The sequence below is a fragment of the Orussus abietinus genome, unplaced genomic scaffold (assembly GCF_000612105.2).
Source record: "Orussus abietinus isolate OABI.00-Male unplaced genomic scaffold, Oabi_2.0 scaffold27, whole genome shotgun sequence".
Lineage (NCBI taxonomy): Eukaryota > Metazoa > Arthropoda > Insecta > Hymenoptera > Orussidae > Orussus > Orussus abietinus.
Genome location: NW_019394254.1, coordinates 858,025 through 875,975, shown reverse-complemented (window position 1 = coordinate 875,975; position 17,951 = coordinate 858,025). Strand labels below are relative to the sequence as shown.

Genomic DNA, 17,951 nt, shown 5'->3' with positions numbered 1-17,951 from the left:
TGGTTTCCACCCCCGTGGTCCCGGTCGAGAAATCCATCCCAGCCTCGATTTAAATTCTACGGACAACATGGACAGACCCTCAGCGTTTGGCGTCATACCAAACTCTGAAGATGCTGGGTCCACGTCACCAGGTACCAGGGATCGTCCGGGTCGTCTTCACCTGGTTTCCACCCCCGTGGTCCCGGTCGAGTAATCCATCCCAGCCTCGATTTAAATTCTACGGACAACATGGACAGACCCTCAGCGTTTGGCGTCATACCAAACTCTGAAGATGCTGGGTCCACGTCACCAGGTACCAGGGATCGTCCGGGTCGTCTTCACCTGGTTTCCACCCCCGTGGTCCCGGTCGAGTAATTCATCCCAGCCTCGATTTAAATTCTACGGACAACGTGGACAGACCCTCAGCGTTTGGCGTCATACCAAACTCTGAAGATGCTGGGTCCACGTCACCAGGTACCAGGGATCGTCCGGGTCTCCTTCACCTGCTTCCCACCCCCGTCGAGAAATCCATCCCTGGGTTTAAGTTCTACGTAGATGGACCGACAAATCTCGGGACTTCATGGCGCCGAAGAGTCCTGGATGGTCTTCGGGAATGGATCCTCCGGTGGAGGCCCTGCTACATGGCTAAGCCCGATCTCTCCTCGCCCTGGACCCGCGACCCGGAAGACTCGGTTGGCTCAGTGGTAGTACTCGGATAGATTGCACAGTCGTCGCTGATGGTGATGACGTTGGTGGTGTTGATGATGGTAGAGAGCGTCACCCTGCTGGGTCGCGGGCTGGTGTCACTCGTTGGACTTCCCGCTGAGGGGGTGGTAATTGCCCCCCGCTGAGGCCACCAGGGCCAGGGGCAGAGGGGAGCCCAGGGGGGTCGGGTGCGAATGGGAATGCATCCCTGAAGAGTGCGTCGTCAGGGCCAGGGGACTTCCTGACATGGAGCTGGCCAACGAGGCGAAGACCGAGGGTGCCGGAGATGCCATTGTCGGACTCCCCATTGCTGCCGTGGGCGGGTTGATTCGCTTCTCCTTCTGTCGTCTGAAGTTGAAGAGCACTCGTTAGAACCGCCCCTTAAATATCTTCTATTTCTATGACAACGATTAGGAAAGTTTTACTCTTCTGTCCAATGAGGAATCGAAAATAAAATTTGTAGGTAATTAGCGGGAAATTTGAAAATTCGCATTAAATGAAGCCGAAGAGCATTTCTTGAAAATCGACTTTAATGCGTCTAATTAATTAATGCGATAGTTGAAGAGTATTTTTTTTTTAGAATTACTCCTTAATCGTCTCCTAGTTCTAGGACAATCGATCCGGTTTCGTGATTAATTGTTTGATGAAGTTATTAATTTTAGGGATATATTTATCGTTAGTGTAGGTCAGGGCATACCTGTTGCAGAACCAGACTCTGACGACCTCCTTCTCCATCGCGAGGCTATCCGCGAGGATGGTGATCTCCTCCGAGGTGGGCTTCGGATTCTGGACGAAGGACTTTTCCAACGCCACCCTGACGCTGGTCTCTATCGACGTCCTCTTCTTCCGCCTCCTGCCGATCGCTTCCGGCGTGGTCAAAGGGTTCGACAGAGAGTTAGGGTTATTTAGGGAATTATCCGCATCCTCCAGCCACTTCTGCAGCAGCGGCTTCAGCTTGCACATGTTCTTGAAGGAGAGGTTAAGGGCCTCGAACCTGAGGGTAAAAAAACCACAAAATTAGGTAAATAAAACCCGAAGAAAAATCCCAAACTTCGCTTTTTGACATTTTTATGACAAGACCAAAAAAAAAGAAAAAAAAAATAAAAAACCAGAAAAGTCCCGCGGTCTCTTCTGCAGCACTTGACGCTTCTTCAGCGACTCTTAATCCCGATTTAATATTAAAAATCGAAAAGTGACCTTAGGATCGAATTTACAGTTGCCGAAGAAGCTTCGCGGTGGAAATTCAACTTCACGCAAAGTGTCACTCGGGGAGGATTATCGTTTAATTTTTCACACCTCGATATGGTAGTCTGGGAAAAGTCGTTTCCATAAAGCTTCCCCATGGCGAGGCCAACGTCGCCCTGGGTGAAGCCGAGCTTGATTCTGCGTTGCTTGAAGGTTTTCGCGAACTGTTCGAGCTCTTCGAGGTCGGTCGTCTCCTCGGGCGAAGGTTCCAGCCTCGCGGGGGGTGGTTTCACCGCGGGTGGGGTGCCGGGGGGTGGAGGTGATCTCTGCTGCGACAAGGTCCTCCCCACGAGGCCTCCTCCACCCTGAAGAGCTTGCTGCTTTTGGAGGGCTTGCAACTGCTGGGCTGCCTGGGCGACCGCCTGCTGCACCTGCGGATAATGGCCCTCCTAAATACCTCGAAAACTTCTCAATTCTAAATTCCCGAATTTTCGTCCACCCTTCATTTCGAATTGGTTTTCCTTTCGAAGTATACACGGATTGTTCATTCTCTAAATCTTCCGACCATACCGGATATGATATTTCGACGCATCCCTTATATTTTAACACCCGAATGATAAGACCGTACCTGCATGGACTGGGAGCGCGGATGACTCGGTCTCTGGGGGTAGCCTCAATTCTAAATTCCCGAATTTTCGTCCACCCTTCATTTCGAATTGGTTTTCCTTTCGAAGTATACACGGATTGGTCATTCTCTAAATCTTCCGACCATACCGGATATCATATTTCGACGCATCCCTTATATTTTAACACCCGAGTGATAAGACCGTACCTGCATGGACTGGGAGCGCGGATGACTCGGTCTCTGGGGGTAGCCACCGCTCTGCAACAGCCCCTGCAAGACAATCGTTGATTTTCTTAATGTTTTTAATAAATCTACATTTAAATTTCTCCCCTAATGTAAATTTTACCGTCTGTACTAAAAAAAAACAATTTTTCCTAATACCATAGAAAATGTTATTTCCCGCGATATATGATTCCTTCCTCTTGCCTGAACTAAGTCAGCGAGCGATTGGGTCGAGGGGATGATTTTTTAATTCCCACTTAAGAAATCACCCCGCAGACCTGTCAGGATGTCGAGTCGGTTTGAAAGACACGACAGGAACAGCAACCCCGATGAATGGAGTCGCGTGCATGTCAAGTATGAATAGGGAAAGGGGTGCCACTTTAAATCGATTATCTGCGCCCTCTCCTTGGGCGGAAAGTCCGAGAAAGGGTTGCTCGGCACCCTTCGGCGAAAAAAAAAGGGCTCTTCAGGGCACGTGTCTCTGAGAAGCGGCCGCTTATATGCTTATTTATGGAGATAAAATCCAGGGGGGGAGGCACGCGCGAGGGGTGCACAGGTACGACCCCCGTAAATAAAATTCCAGGAGAGCCGCCGAAAGGGGTGACTTCTGTCCCGGTTAACCTCTCTTCAACCCCCGAAGGAATGAAACCCGAATTAAAGAGGCATTCGCTTTGCATCCCGAGGGCCTGGAAAGGGTTAAGGGTGAAGGCTGACTTCTCAATCCCTGACCTGGATCAACGCGACATGTATCGATATGCAATTAATATCCACTAGAGATCACCCTATCCGACATATTATAAATAACCACGAGAAAAAAAAAATCACACCCCCTTATTTAATCCCTTTGACATTCTGAGATATGACTTTTCAATCTCGATCCCCATTTTAATTTTAACAAATCCAGTATTAACACTCACATTCAGTTATTAGATCCCGTATAAAATTCTCTGGAATCATATATCATAAAATTCTCGGGGAAAATATTGGGGGGCGGTAGAACCGAAAAATTGAAAAAATGAGATATGCACTTCGGAGCCACCTTAAGGTGATTGCTTAATCGTCACTTTTTTAAGCTATTTAGGCATGTGTGGAAATTAATAATTATGAATATTGGAAATACTCCTTAAAGGGGGGTTACCTCCCCGACGCGTGCGGTCGCGTGCGAAGGGGTTGGGGCAGGTCGGGTCCTCCCTCGAAAAGGGGTTGAATCTTCCGGCGAGAGGGCGCACGTTCTTACGAGGGTCGGGAGGAAACAACGAAACAGACAAGAGGGGTTGCCACGCTTTCGGATCCCATCTTAACCCTCGGCCACGTGTGACGCAACAATGGCGCCCACAACAGGCAAGGTGCCGGAGGGATGCATTTTCCCTCCTGGATTTTCTTTCAGCCCCGTCGCGAGGAGGCCCCAGCCCCCGAAACCGGGCCCTTAATCCTGGGCATAAAGTTGTTCTGTTGCGCCTCGCGTCGTGTCGCAGCCTCCGAAACAGGGGAGATGAGACTTCCCAAATCCCCCGAAAATCGGCAGAAACACATTTTTTTTCCTTTCCCTCTTTCCCTTCCTCTCATTCAACTCCACCCTTTCACCAGGACCCTCAATCGAGTCCTCGGGGGTGGCGCGTTCTTACGCGGACAAAACCAAAGCCCCTCCCAAAAAAAGAAATAAAAAAAAAAGACAAGGCTGGTTGAATTTTATTTCTCGCCCTAACAAACCCCCAGACCAATGTTCTCCCATTAAATCCTGATTAATCTCAACTAGCGTTAATAAATCCCATAAAATAATTTCAATCGATTTCTTTTTCCCTTCCTCGCGTTATTTTTTTTTTAATCTCGTCCAATTCACGAATTAATGTTATAAACGATTGTTGAATCCCTCTTGATTTTAATTTCTGGGGAGATGAGAGGATTTTCTAATTCCACATTTTTTATGTTTCCTTCCTTGAATTCGAGCCCACCCACCTGGTTCTGCAGGAAGAACTGCGCCTGCGCGGGAAGCTGCCCTGCTGCAGCGGGGTTGGCCTGCTGGAACATGGCGAACTGCTGGAGTTGCTGCTGCAGGGACTGCTGTTGCTGCTGCAGCGTCGAGGCGAGGGCCTGGATCTCCTGAGGGCTGAGGGTCCCGAGGGAGCCGTGCATAAGTAGCTGCTGGCCGACGAGCTGGGCAGCCAGGGCGGCTTGGGAGGTCCCGGTGTTCCCAGGGTGGCTCCCGGTCAGCTGACTGCTCGTCCCGGACCCTGGCGACGACGCGCTTCCGCTGGTCCCGCTGCTGCTGTTGCGCTGCGAAACGTCCGTGACCTGTTGAACGCGTTTCCCGCCTGTCATTCAGAATCCTCAGGGACCCCCTCTAGCCTACCATCTCCCGATATTAGAAAAAATTTCCATTCGTTTTCAAGAATTACCAGAAATTTACATGGAATTTTCTCCGAATATTAAGACATTTTTAGGAATTATTTCTAACCCAAGGAAAAAGAATTTTCCTGTTGAACGCGTTTCCCGCCTGTCATTCAGAATCCTCAGGGACCCCCTCTAGCCTACCATCTCCCGATATTAGAAAAAATTTCCATTCGTTTTCAAGAATTACCAGAAATTTACATGGAATTTTCTCCGAATATTAAGACATTTTTAGGAATTAATCGTAACCCAAGGAAAAAGAATTTTCACGCTATCGAGCATTGGACCAAAATTCCCGACCCGCTTAAATTCAACCCTTCATTTTTTAAGAGGATCCAGAAAATAGAAAATAAAATTATCCCCCGACGATCAGACATCTCAACGATACCCACCCCTTCGACGTTCGATCGTAGGTACCCCTCTTCCCCCAAGAAAATCCATAAAAAAGAAAAAAAGAGAAAATTCCTCCCCCCAAACTGACCGGCAGCAATTTCGCAGAATAAATAGGATCTCCATCCCGAAGACGGATTTCCAGGAAGGAAACGCGAGGAAACGTAAAGTCAAGGGCTGCAATATTATCCGACAAAGGGGATGTTTACCCCCCACCCCCAGGACACTGGTCACTTCGGTCCCCGTCCTTTGTGTTTTACCGCCCCGGCGTCCGCGTCCCTCCTTATATTTATTTGCCAAATATCGAGCTCGTCCACTTTTTACCCTCCGCCTCCCCCTCAAGAGGGCGAGGGTGGAGGGGCACCTCCAAGGAACCTCCAGGAGGAACTCCCTCCCGAAACCGGGGACGTCTCGGCCAACAGATGTCCCTTTGAGGAAGGGCCACTTTTTCACCGAATGACAATCGAACCCCCCCCTCCGCCCCCGAAAATGCCCCGATCGAGATCTTCCCCTATTTCTGACCTTCGAGACCTTTTCTTGATTTTACGCCCCCCTTGCCTGGGAATCCCGTCGGCCTCTTTTGCCGATTTCGGGAAGAAATCTCCACGTGACAAAAAAAATGAAAATCAACGTCTAGGGTACACGAAATAATGTAATATAATTCTTTGTGGAATTTTTTGGGGTCTTTTTTCTTTTTTTTCGTTCCCTTGAGTTTCGTATTTTGATATCTCTTTTATCTTCTACCAACCAGGTTGAGCGCCTCCCTGTCCGAGTCCATGGAGTCGTGGTCCAGGTTCGCCTCGTTGGCATCCTGCATGTCGCTGGCGATGCTCCGTTCGTCCCCGCTGAGCTCGGGACCGTCGACGTCTCCATGGAGGTCGGCATCTGGAAAATAAAAAACAGGTATCAATGATATAAAAATACGAAATTTGAATTCGGAGGAAGACAAGAGATTTTATCAGAATTCGTCGATTAAAATCGACGATCGGCGATGTATTCGCAATTCGGGATTAATTATGAGTTTCCTAGTGAATGATGTGATTTTCTTATTTTCGTTCATCCGGAGTAATTCCGCACTGATTTCTTCGCCATTGACATCCCGATTTTTTTTTCTCTTTTTTTTGGGGAACCGTCGAAATATCAGGGCACAATTTATATGTAAATCGTACAGTCGTTGTTATTCTGCGGCCTGTACTTCCGGCGACGCTGGTACCGCGTAGGAATGGTCGTGGGCGTGCTGGTAGCATGTAGGCGCATGTCCGTGAAGATCATCCTCGGATTTTCGAGGAAGACCATCTTTAGGTCGCTCTCCTTCGTCACATGGAAGCCGCCCCCGAGATCCAGGCCGTCGAAGCGATAAACAGGCCCTTATCACTCGCGGAAATCGTCCTACCCGTCGATCATCGACCGGCGATCCACCTCCACCCCCATTCGCGCACAGCTCCCCCCAAAAAGTGAATTTCTTTTTTAAATGGAAAAAAAAAGAAAACTCCTGAAAGGAATAAATTTCCCCAAGAGAATTGAAAACCGCCAGTCGACAACGCACTTTCACGAATTATCGGTAGGAATTGAATCGTCCGGTAATTTAGAGAATATTTTACAGCGGTTTACCGAATTTCATGGGTATTTAGTTACGCGGTATTCAAATGAGCCGTGAATATTTAAATGAGATTTGTTTTCCAAGTTATAAGTATTTGGTAACGAGCAGGTAATTATAATATTCCGGCAGGCTCTCCCTCTCCCGTGCTCCTCTCCCGACGGACACGGAGCGAATGTCGGAGTGACGCAACGCGCTGCCGCGTTATTCCGGTAGCGCTAAGGGTGAGCTACCCCCACCCGGCGGCCCGGCAGGCGGCGCGCGATTGGCCGAGGCGCGGGCGTCCCGCGCTCTGATTGGTCGGCGCTCTGGAACCCTTTCACGGCGGGCCGGCTCCCCACCCCTGCGGCGAGGCAACCCTTCGGCATCCATCATCGGATCTTATGACGGTCTCCCTCGCACCCCTCCCCGCCCCTATGCTTTCCTCTCTCTTCCCCGCTCCCTGCGCCGTTTTCTCTTTTTCCTCGCGCGGAATGCGTTCGTCTCTATCTCTCATTCTCTCCCGTGAACCTTCTCTTTCTTCCCTCATAAAATGCTATTAAACAAAAAAGGTTTCTCCCTCTGATTACCCATTGTTTTAATTTCCTATTCAATTTATTCTATATATATTTCTGGATTATTCCATATTGCGGGCTGATTTTTTTTTTCAGGATCTGAATGTTTCGGCCTTTAGATTTAGATCATCTCTGATTATCTTCCGTTTTTTCGTTTCTTCCTCTCAACGCTGCTAACGAGGTTTTCCACCGTTTTTCTGCTTCTCTCTTGGTCTAGTTCGCAGTGGGTATCTGCGTCCTTTTCTTTCGCGCGCTTCGGAGTATACTGCCCTCTCTTTCTCGCGCCTTCTTTTCGGAAAGCATAACGCGCGCCGCGTTTTACCTGTAATGGCGCGGAACCGAATCCCCATTGATCGGCAAAACCGGCGCTTGCGGGCAGAGTAACGGTTTTTAATTATAATTATTTCGACACACCGAGGACGTAATCCCTTTTGCGGGCTTTACGAGGCGTAACCGGTGCCGTAAAAATGGCGTGCACGCGTCCACCCTGGTAAAGGGTTAACCGGGTTTCCCTTTGAAAGAAAATATTCCCAGCCCAGAATCCCCGCAATATCGGCGACATGAAAATTAATACTAAACAATCGCGTTCCAACTTCCCGATGCATATATAAAATGAATGATGGCCATTGAAGTAGGGAGAGAAAAATATATATGTTTAAATAAGTGGGGTAGAAGATAGAATATTGGGACTTGTGGGAAAGGTGAGGCCCATCCTAACCTCTACTCGGAGGTCGCCGACCTTCCGGGAGAAAAAAGCCGAATTTTCGAGAGAAAAAGGTGGAGGAGGAAGAAAAAATTGCTTAGCATCGGCTCGGCGGATTTTCTCATCCCGCGGATTTCGGGCCCGAAAAGGCCCCGTAAGGCCCCGGGCCCGATCGAGGGGGATGCGCTTCCGTACATCCCATAAAGCCCCTGACAGGTAGAGATCACTCTGGCGAGCATAGAAAAATTGTGAAAAAAGTCCGAGGGTCCAATGGGCCCCACGCTCCCCTGGGCCCGCGAGTGTACCTGGGCCAGATTCCCCCAAAATCGTAAAAAAATCCAAGAAGAGCAGGTAGGGCCCATCCCCTGGTAGCTTCCAGGACTTCCTATGAAATTTCGGTTGGCAGTCCCCCCTCCTCGCCCTTATAGGGCCCAAAAAAGCGGGCAGGTAAGCGAGGGTTTCCACCTTTCTCGAAAAATTTGCATCCCTCGCTCGATGTCCCCTTCCGATTTTTTCACCTTTTTGTCCTCCACTCGCCGTGAGAAGATCGGGCCCCACGTCGGGCCCGATCCAGGGGAGGGGGAAGGATTTTTGGGGTGATTTCCCTCGATTTCGGGGAGACACATCTGGTTCCACCCTTTTTGGGAAGAAATCCATATCCGTGTGTGAGTCCCGAGACATCGGAAACCTCGTTGGGCCCTCCAGGTGCGCGTTCACCACGAAAGACAAGGCGCCATTTTCTCTCCTTTGCATCCCCCTTTTCCCCAGTTTTTTGTTAACCAGCCAATTTTTGGGCCGATTCCGCGCGTTTTTACGAGCGCGTTCTCACGCGGCTCCACCCTTTCCTGAGCCGCGAAATCCGCGAACCTTCCCCATTTAAGGTTAAGTCCCAACCGTCGTTCTTCCTGCGCCGCCATGTTTGCCCGGCCGTCCCCTGGCGTTTTTTACCTTCCAGGATGAATTTTTGGGACGATTACGCACATTTCGGGGCACGAGTTCTCACGTTTCTACCCTTTTAACCGAAGAAACGTTATTTCGCGCTCCCAGGTGTCGGGGAAGACGGCGTCGCCGCCATCTTTCTTCCGCACGTGCTCACCCCTTCCAGCAACCTCGTATTTCTTTCTCTTCCTGGGAACTCCGCGATAGATTTCATTCATTCCTGCACACTCTCTGCGCCCTTTTTCCGTACAAACTCTTCCTCCCTCTCTCCGTATCCCTGGATAACGCATAAAAAACGGTAAACACGTCGGTGAAACTCCGTTCCGACGCCGCCATCTTGGTTGCGCGTTTGCTTACCCCTTCCGCGTTTCTTTCCCTCCCTGGGAACTCCCTGGCAGATTTCCTTAATTCCTGCACACTCTCACGTTTCTCCGCCCTTTCCCTAGAAACTCCGTGTGTCCCTGTACGAGGCGTAAAAATAGATACCGGTAAAAGTCCACGGCCGTTACGCCGCCATCTTGGTTCCACCTCTTGCGAGCCCTTTCTTTTTTCCATCCCCTTCCAGGGATGTTGGAAGCCTATTTTATTAATTTTATCGCGCTCTCCCATGCTCTTCCACCTCTTCCTCTTCCCCGTAGAAGCTCTTCCTAACCTCTCTCCCTCTCCGGGGGCTTTTTTCCTCCGCCAGGGCGCTCGGGCGGCGTCCGTTAATGGCGGTTTTTTTTTCCTCTCCTGGCGGTAGGTGACGGGGAAAAAAAAGAGACGCGCCGATCCGTTGCCACCGAGGACCAGGAAACGCCAACGGACTTCGGCGTCGTCCCGCAATCTGGAAGGGAAGGAGGACGCGTTTCGGTGGCGACGCCTGTTACGCTTCTTGCGTGTGTTGGACTCTTCGTGGCGGGGCCCGACCCCGACACAAACTCCGAAAGACTCTTTGGAAAGAGTCGAAGAAGTGAAAAGCACCTTCGCCCTCCACGTGCACTTTTCTGACGCGTTTCCAACCCGCCGGGACGGAGACTCCTTTCGGCCTCTGCGCCGCCATCTTGTATTCCGCGAAACACAGAAAGGAATAATTCCTCAGGAGTTGCGCACACATTTGATGTTATTTCACCCTCGTGTATACTCAATGCAAAAAAATACATGCATATCTATGAATGCAACCTGCCAATAAATAATAAGTACAGTAAATACAGTGAATATGTAAGAAATCCTCGCATGGGTCGCCAGGAAATTCTGGAATTTCATATGGATTTAGTCTCGTTTCGTATTTCATTTCTTTTATTCTTGCATCTGATATTTCGGGAGGAAAAATTCTCTGTTATGGTTATGTCCGAAAATCCCAACCGCGGTTATTCTTCCAGAGGGCATAATGGGAAATAAATCTTTGGAGTTGGGGGAGGGACGGAAAGGGAAATCCATTAATAGGGAGAATATGAAAAAAGGAATCTCGGGACCCATCGACGATGGTCCCGGATCTCGCGATCTCTTCGGGGTCCCTTGACACTCCGGAAAATCTACGTACGATCGGGATAATGGGAGGTCCCGTGCAATAAGGAGACACTTCGAAAGCCATTTAGCGTTCGGTAACCGTCTATCCATCACCCACGCAAGACCATTCATGGACGCGTCCGTCCATTTCGCGTGGACGGGCAGCTGCAGGAGCGCATTTGTCCCAGGATGCCGAAGAGATGTCACCAAGGGGAACGGAGGGTGCGGGGACACGAGGAAACGACAAGGACACCGGAGGTGGCGGCGATGGTTCTGGGTCAGGAGGTGACGAACCAGAAGTGGTCCGATCAGGTGATGGAAGGTGAACAGTGGGACCTGAAGAGAGATGGTCCCGGTCTTCGTGGTTTATTGGGGCTGAAGGGTGTCTATGAGTAGTGATAGCGACTGTTCATTTTTCCTACATGGACATGAACATTTTACTTCAAATTTAATTCCAGCCCCTTAAAAGTACCCCAACTTAAAAATTCTAAGGAAATTTATTACCGACTTCCGGGTCGGCGGATATTTCTTACGTGTCCTTTATACCCTTCGTTGAGATCACCAGGGATAATTTTCATCGAATTTTTAGGTTAGGCCACTTTTAATCGGCGCGGTAGGAGGAATCGGGGGATTTTTTCCGGGACTTCAGGAAGTCATTCGACAGATGACTTTGATCGGCCCATTGTCACGGCTGGGGCAATAAGTCCGAAATCTGGGCAGGTCCGACAAAGGCCCAGAATCAGGTAAGGCCCGTTCGGAAGGGGCCAGTCGGTGTGTTTTCGTTAAAGGATGCCGCGGGCAGGGCGTTATACGAAATGGGCGTGTTTCCCTTCTCACTTCTATCCCGGATCTGCCTAAAATATATATTCGTAGGAGGGAAAGTCGGCGAGTCACGAAGGCCCGAATTTCCTCGCCACCAACAAAGCGGGATCATTACTTTTCCAGGGGCCGATTTCGCGGCCGCATCCCTCGTTTCCCGATTTCAGCCCGAAGTCCGTCTCCCTGGCTCCCCAAAAGCCGCCGAAAAATCGAAACAAAGCAAACCTCAGAGTACCTCATCATCCTATCGCCTCACCTGCGGCAAAAAAGGCGAAAGAGAGCCCCGAACATTAATTCTTTCCGCCGATCCAATATGGCCGCCGAGTCGGAGCGAGAAACTCCCGAATAAGAAAAGTGGACTAAAAAAACATTATTACGATTTATTCCTCTCCACTGTGCATTCTTCAACAATTTTATGGTTTTTTACTCGTCTCCGATATCTCTGTCTCGCTTGTAAAGCACGCGAAAGAGTTAAGAGAGAAATCCTCTCTTCTGAAGATCCAACATGGCGGCCGTTTATAATCCGCTCTGAAATTCCTGGAGACCTCGGCTGCCTTCGAAATCCCATTCCGAATTTATTTTTCACTTCCCGGCATCCTTCGGGAGCTCTTTCGGGAGTCTTTTACCCGAAGTTCCCTCTTATCGCGTCTTTTGAGGACGTCTCTTGGACGCATCCCGATGCACTTTCTCGCCCTTTCTGGGGTCCCTTCCTCGGAAGGACCTCCGAAAGGACGAGGAGATCGCATTAGAGAGGGCCCGGGATCCTGCTCAGCATCCCGGCAGAATATATCCTGAACAGCATCTGCCTCTGCCGGAGTTTTCTTCGGCATTATTCCCCATGGTGCGTATTCCTTGCGCAACGTAACAATGGCGAGCCACCCTTCGTTACGGGGGAGGCTTCGAGGTCGGATCGCCCTGTCAACCGACTTACGATTTTATTAGGGCCTTACATCACTCGATTATGCCCAGACTTCAATGGGGAAACGAAACCCTGTTCTGCCTACCGTGCATAAGAATCCCCATGAAAAGCCGCGATCTGGGATTTCGATCCAGGAAGGTTCCCGACATTTGTATCGCGATACGATTTCACACCCCAAAATATCCCTAGGCACCCATAAAATAAAATCAAATTCCAAATAACTCGACTAAATAAATTGAAATATCACGACATTGCAAATAAAGGTAAAGAAGAGGGGAATTTCAAATATTCCGAAAGAACCATAATTTGATAAAAAAAAAAAAAAAACTAAAAAGCTTAACTTAGGTATAATAGTATAATATCCAAGATATGGTGATTCTTAATCTTTAAATGTATTTCTAAATTATTCTGTGGATAATTCTAGCAAGACTAAGGAATAAGATGTAAAAATAGTGTTAATCCTTCTTCCACCGGTGGATTCAATTTTTGCGGGGGTTTGTTGTGGAATTTTTATCCACGGTGGAGGTATCGATAACGTGATGATTAAGAATCAAGGGAAAAATCTGGTTCGAGGTTCCGGCCCGAAAACGGACCCAAAACTGCCTGCCGAGGAGAATCCACTTTGGGGCCCTTCCCCTAACTAGGGGTGGCGACAGAGGGTGCCGACCAATGGAATAACAGTGTTTCTTCGGCGTCCCGGCGCCCCCGGGAGGGCGCGAAAGGGGTGGACTGGAAACCGTTAGGTTGGTCGCGTGCTGCCGGAGGCACGTGGCCACTCTTTTTTAATCGCCTTCTCGGGTACACACGTGGGCCCGTGGGTCTCCTCTCACGAATGCCTCGATATACCTGGCCATATGTGCAGACGCGTGCCTCGGGTCGGCTCCGACATCCAGCGGTAAACGCCGCGAGTAAACCGCAAATTCGTCCGATTTTATGTACAAATTAATCCGACTTATCAAATAATTCACTAAATCCTTAAACTTAGGTAAGATGTCACGATTTGGAATGGTTTAATTTAGGCTGGGTGAGTGTTTAAACGTGGAAATAAAGGTAAGAGGGATTTTAGGAGCGACTCGAAGAGGATCCAAGATGGCGACCTTAGAGGTCGCGTGCCCGTTAATTATCGACGCCCGCCACTTGTAGAGAGGCAGCCGGTCCAGGCCAATAAGGGCAGATGTGGGATCGAAGGGAGCGGAAATACAGTTAGGCTGTCCCGTTCGATTCTCGATCATCGACGACTACCGCTATGACAACAGGAGGAAGGCGCCGCCATATTGGCACGCGCTGCTTCGGACACCTTGCGCGTTTCTTTTTATACAAATCCCACATAAAAATCACAAGAATAACGACGTGTCGCGTGGGAAACAACCGCGGACTCAAATAAACTCTGTATCTCGATAAAGGGATGAGCTACCGAGGGAAATGTTCGAAGAATTGGGAGCTGCAATCGGCGGCGCGCGGAAACAAGATGGCGGCCGATCGGCCGAGAAGAGTCCGGTAAATCGCGAAGAGGAGGCGCCAGAGGGAGGCGAAAGCATCGTAAATTTCCGATAAGGAAATGAACCTATGCATATAAAAGAGGGCAGCTTCCGGAAGGGAAGCTCCGTGGCACTCGGGTCTATTCGGAATTGGCACCCCTGCTCGGCTGGCAGTGATGTATGGCAGCCCTGCGTGCTGACCGCAGTCTCACCTCTTCCTCTTCTCTCTTTTCCATGCCGATCGACTGCTCCGGTCAAGCGTCCGAAAAAAAAAAATTAAAAAAAAATCCCGCAAAGAAAAAGGCGCCCGAAATTTCGGGTCAAATAATATTACGGTACTCAATTCATATCGCCATATTAAATTTCAAGTATCGCCTTTAATATTCTTATCGTCATTCTTATTGTCTAATGTTTCTAGGTTATCCCCCCTGTCCTTTTTTTTTTCTCTGTCAAGTTTAATATCTTTAGGTTATTGCTAGGTTATTCTCTTTTTTTATTCAGTTTGCCCGCAAGGGGCAGTCCGATTATTTATTCAGGTTTCACCTCGGAGGGAGTTACCGCGCACACGGCATGGCCGAATATGGGATTTATTTGAATATCCTCGTATTTAGGATTCGCCCTGCGTATTTGGCGGCGGTGATTGTCAAGTTGACAGTCCGGTCACGTGGCCGGCACGTCATACGCGTCAACCCTCAAGTGAAGCCCAGCCACCCCCTGGCTGGTTCCCCGACCCGCCGTGGGGGCGCTGCGAGCACTTTACATTCTATTTTCACGGTGTGCCGATCGCGGCGTACGCGACTCCTTAACTTATCAGGCCGAGATTGGCTCTCGCGGCACGTGTTGAGCGGATTTCGAAAATCGTTTCGCCACCCCCCGAAGAACCCAAACTCTTGCCCTTGGACGAGAAATCGCTCTCAGCTGGACCTGCCCTGGATTTAAAGGGACACCTCACACCCCCTTAAATCACAAGACGATATATCAACAAATGCTAAATTAAGATTTATAAAAAATAAAGAATAAAAATTCACGGAATTTAACGCGAACGATAATCTTCATTTTTACGAATGTTCCCCCTTAAACTGATGTAAGGTCTGTATTTCTATTTTTCATGTAAATGGAAGATTTATGGTATGTCTCTTTCTCCTTGATTTTCTTATTATCAGGGGGTGAGAATTGCAACTGCACCTCAGGGGGATGGAAAAAGTTTAAATGTCATTTAGGGTTCCCGTTTCACCCCAAATCGTCGAGAGGGTTGGCTGGTCTTTTACTCGTGTCACCACCCCCACGGCGTTTTCACGGGACGGCGACCACCCCCTTGTTCACCTCCCCGACAAGAATGAAAAAGTCAGGGGTCGCTTATCGGTCCCAGCCTTCCTCACCGCTGATTCTAAATAACCGGTCAGCCTAAAATAATTCTAAAATTCCCCGGTAAACATTTAAATTAATTCGGTGGTTCCATTTATTTTTTTTGTCAGGGGTTGAAACGTGGAAATGATTTTCAGGAAAATCGGAAATTCTAGTCTTGGACGATTCCAAGGGGGACGGTCCATGGGGTGGGGGATAAATAATGACATGGCACATTGTTGGCAAGGGGAGGGCTTGACCGAGTGTGAAATACCCTCTGGCTTATCAGGCGGCCGCAGATGCACCCTCTTTTTTATTATACACCGCCCCTGGAATGCGCAGAGGGGGTGACTCCTTGCGGGGGTGCTATAATCGCCGGATAAAAGTTTACAGGTGCGTGCCTCCCTCTTCCGGTTAGTTCCCTCTTTGTCTCCGGTTAAAGGTACCGGAAAGTCGTTAGGGGTTGCTTCGAGGGTGTCGAGGACAGTTTTAGAGAGCCGTATACGAGGCTACGTGGGAATCGCTCTCGAGCGGCCGCCATCTTGGAACAGCGAGTCGCTCTCAAGAATTGTTATTAAAAGTTGGATAACAACAGCCCACCGATAATTTGCCACCATTTGTCATTGCCAAAAAGCCAAAGATAAAAAATCAAGAATAAATAAATATCAAGTGTCTGTATATTTCTCCTAACCTGGATGAAGCTCATTGAAATCCTCATGAAACGCCTGAGATAAAAATATCACTAATTGAGCAGTTAAATAAAAAATAATGGAGAGAGGAAGTCAACGTGGTCCGACGAACAGAAATAATGAATCGATATAATTTATATTAATATAAATAGCGAAGATAAATATAAATAACATTATTGTACATAACTGGGGGGGGCACTTTTGTCGCCGTGGTTCTTAATCGAGGTAACGACATTTGCGAGAAATAATTATTTCCTCAAAGGCTCGGTGCCTCCCGGCCAATAGGGGGGTGCTCTTTGACGAAGTCGAAGAGTAATTGTTCGTTAACTCGGTCTTCGGGAACGTGGTCCTCTTCTCCCGGAATCCCGTCGGTCCTCCTCGGGGACAGACGAGGTCCGTAACGACGTTAAAAGTACCCCTGGTGCTCCTTTTGCACCGATTATCGGTGTCTAGACGAGGGACAAGAGTTCTCGCGAAATAACAATTACATAGGCCCTCTCGCCAGAGATTTGGCCTCTCTCTCCGTAGCACTTGGTCCACATAAGTCCGTCTCTCTCGGTCAGGGACGTACCTCGCAATGCGCTCGCCCTGGGGCAGGTCGTCTCGTCTTGGGCCCCAGGGGCACCGATCCCGGTCAGTTATTTCCCTGTCCTTGTCACCGAAGGCCGCGAAAAGAAACGAAATAATACTCATCCTGAAATATCAATTATTGAAATAATAAAATATACCTCATAACATTTTTCGTCCTTCAAGATGTTCCTCAGCTCTCGAAATAAAAATCAGGAGAGAAAGGGTGGAGGAGTAGAATCGTTCCAGCCCGTTGCAGGACCTCCCCCCTGGAACGCCCTCGCGTGACTGAGAGAAAAAACCGAGGGGCTTGGGGGTACATCCCTAGGGGGGGCCCGATGATAAGGGGAGGGTCGTGTGACCGCAGATAACGGGCTACTAATTGATTATGACGAGCGATCTTATCCCAATGCAGGCCGGAAGTGGACCCCCTCCGGAAATTAGTGGAACCAGCCCCCCTTAAAGGTTCTCCAAACACCCCCGGCTGACAGGTGGGAGATTTCGAGATACCTCGCGGGGGGTAAACGCCGCTTAACCTCAAAATCGGTCGCGATCCGATACAAAATTATATTTTCTAATAAAAGAAATATACAATTCTAAGCCTTCATGAATTTTAAAAAATTGTTCCTACAGAGGGGGAACATTAGTTTCGAATTCCCGATTTTAGAATCGCCCTGTAGAGTCGGGACATCAAGTACACGCGGGAGGAAATGCCGCGTTAAATAATGGCAATTACCCTGAGAGCGAGCAGGTCGATCCCTGGAAAAATCTTGAGGATGTAGAGACAATATGGTGGATGTATGGAGTCGTGTATGCGCGGGGCCTTAAGGGGGGAGGGGAATAAAAACTGGGAAAAAATGGCTAAGAGACGCCGCGCCGACAGCGGGGGCGGCTCGACAATTTATCGTCTTCATTCGGCCGCGTCCATATTTATTGCGTCGTTACGGACAATATGGCGCCTATTAAGCGATATACGAGGGCCCGAGCGGGCCTCACAATCGAATCAATCCGCCGCTCGCGTGCTCGGTAATAAGCTTAATAAATATTGATTATTTAATTAATGTTTAATCGCCGCGTGGGCTCGCCATTGGTAGTCGATCGGTTCCGTCGATGGACACCCCCGCGAGCGTCGCCGTTGCGGGGGGCCTTAAGGGGTCCTACGGGGCCTTATGGGGGCCCGTCTTCCGAGCGAGTACCTTTCGCCTCCAGCGACGGGGGCACGGGTCACATTTAATCCTTGATGGCGTTTCTAGTAAATTTTCTACCGTGGAATATCGTGACACCCCCGCGAGACTCCATAAGACTCGCAAGGGGTCTTGCGGAGCTTTTTAGAGCCTTACGGGGCCTTATGGGGCCCATC

The 17,951-nt window shown here is 49.3% G+C and overlaps 1 protein-coding gene across 3 annotated transcripts in view; it reads right to left on the bottom strand.

Moving 5' to 3' along the window:
* Positions 1-205: 205 nt before the first annotated feature.
* The window catches only part of LOC105694856 (POU domain, class 2, transcription factor 3), a 99,189-nt gene continuing 81,443 nt past the window's right edge, over positions 206-17,951 (bottom strand). The window contains exons 4-9 of one of the 3 annotated variants that reach the window (XM_012415938.2): positions 6,243-6,379; positions 4,673-5,008; positions 2,702-2,764; positions 1,981-2,300; positions 1,382-1,678; positions 206-1,032 (exon numbers count right to left, since the gene is read on the bottom strand). In XM_012415938.2, the coding sequence (XP_012271361.1) occupies positions 783-1,032; positions 1,382-1,678; positions 1,981-2,300; positions 2,702-2,764; positions 4,673-5,008; positions 6,243-6,379 (1,403 nt within the window). In that variant the 3' untranslated portion in view covers positions 206-782. Of the gene's footprint in view, positions 1,083-1,381; positions 1,679-1,980; positions 2,301-2,701; positions 2,765-4,672; positions 5,009-6,242; positions 6,380-17,951 lie in introns of all 3 variants that reach the window. The other 2 variants (XM_012415939.2, XM_012415940.1) reach the window with 2 other exon arrangements.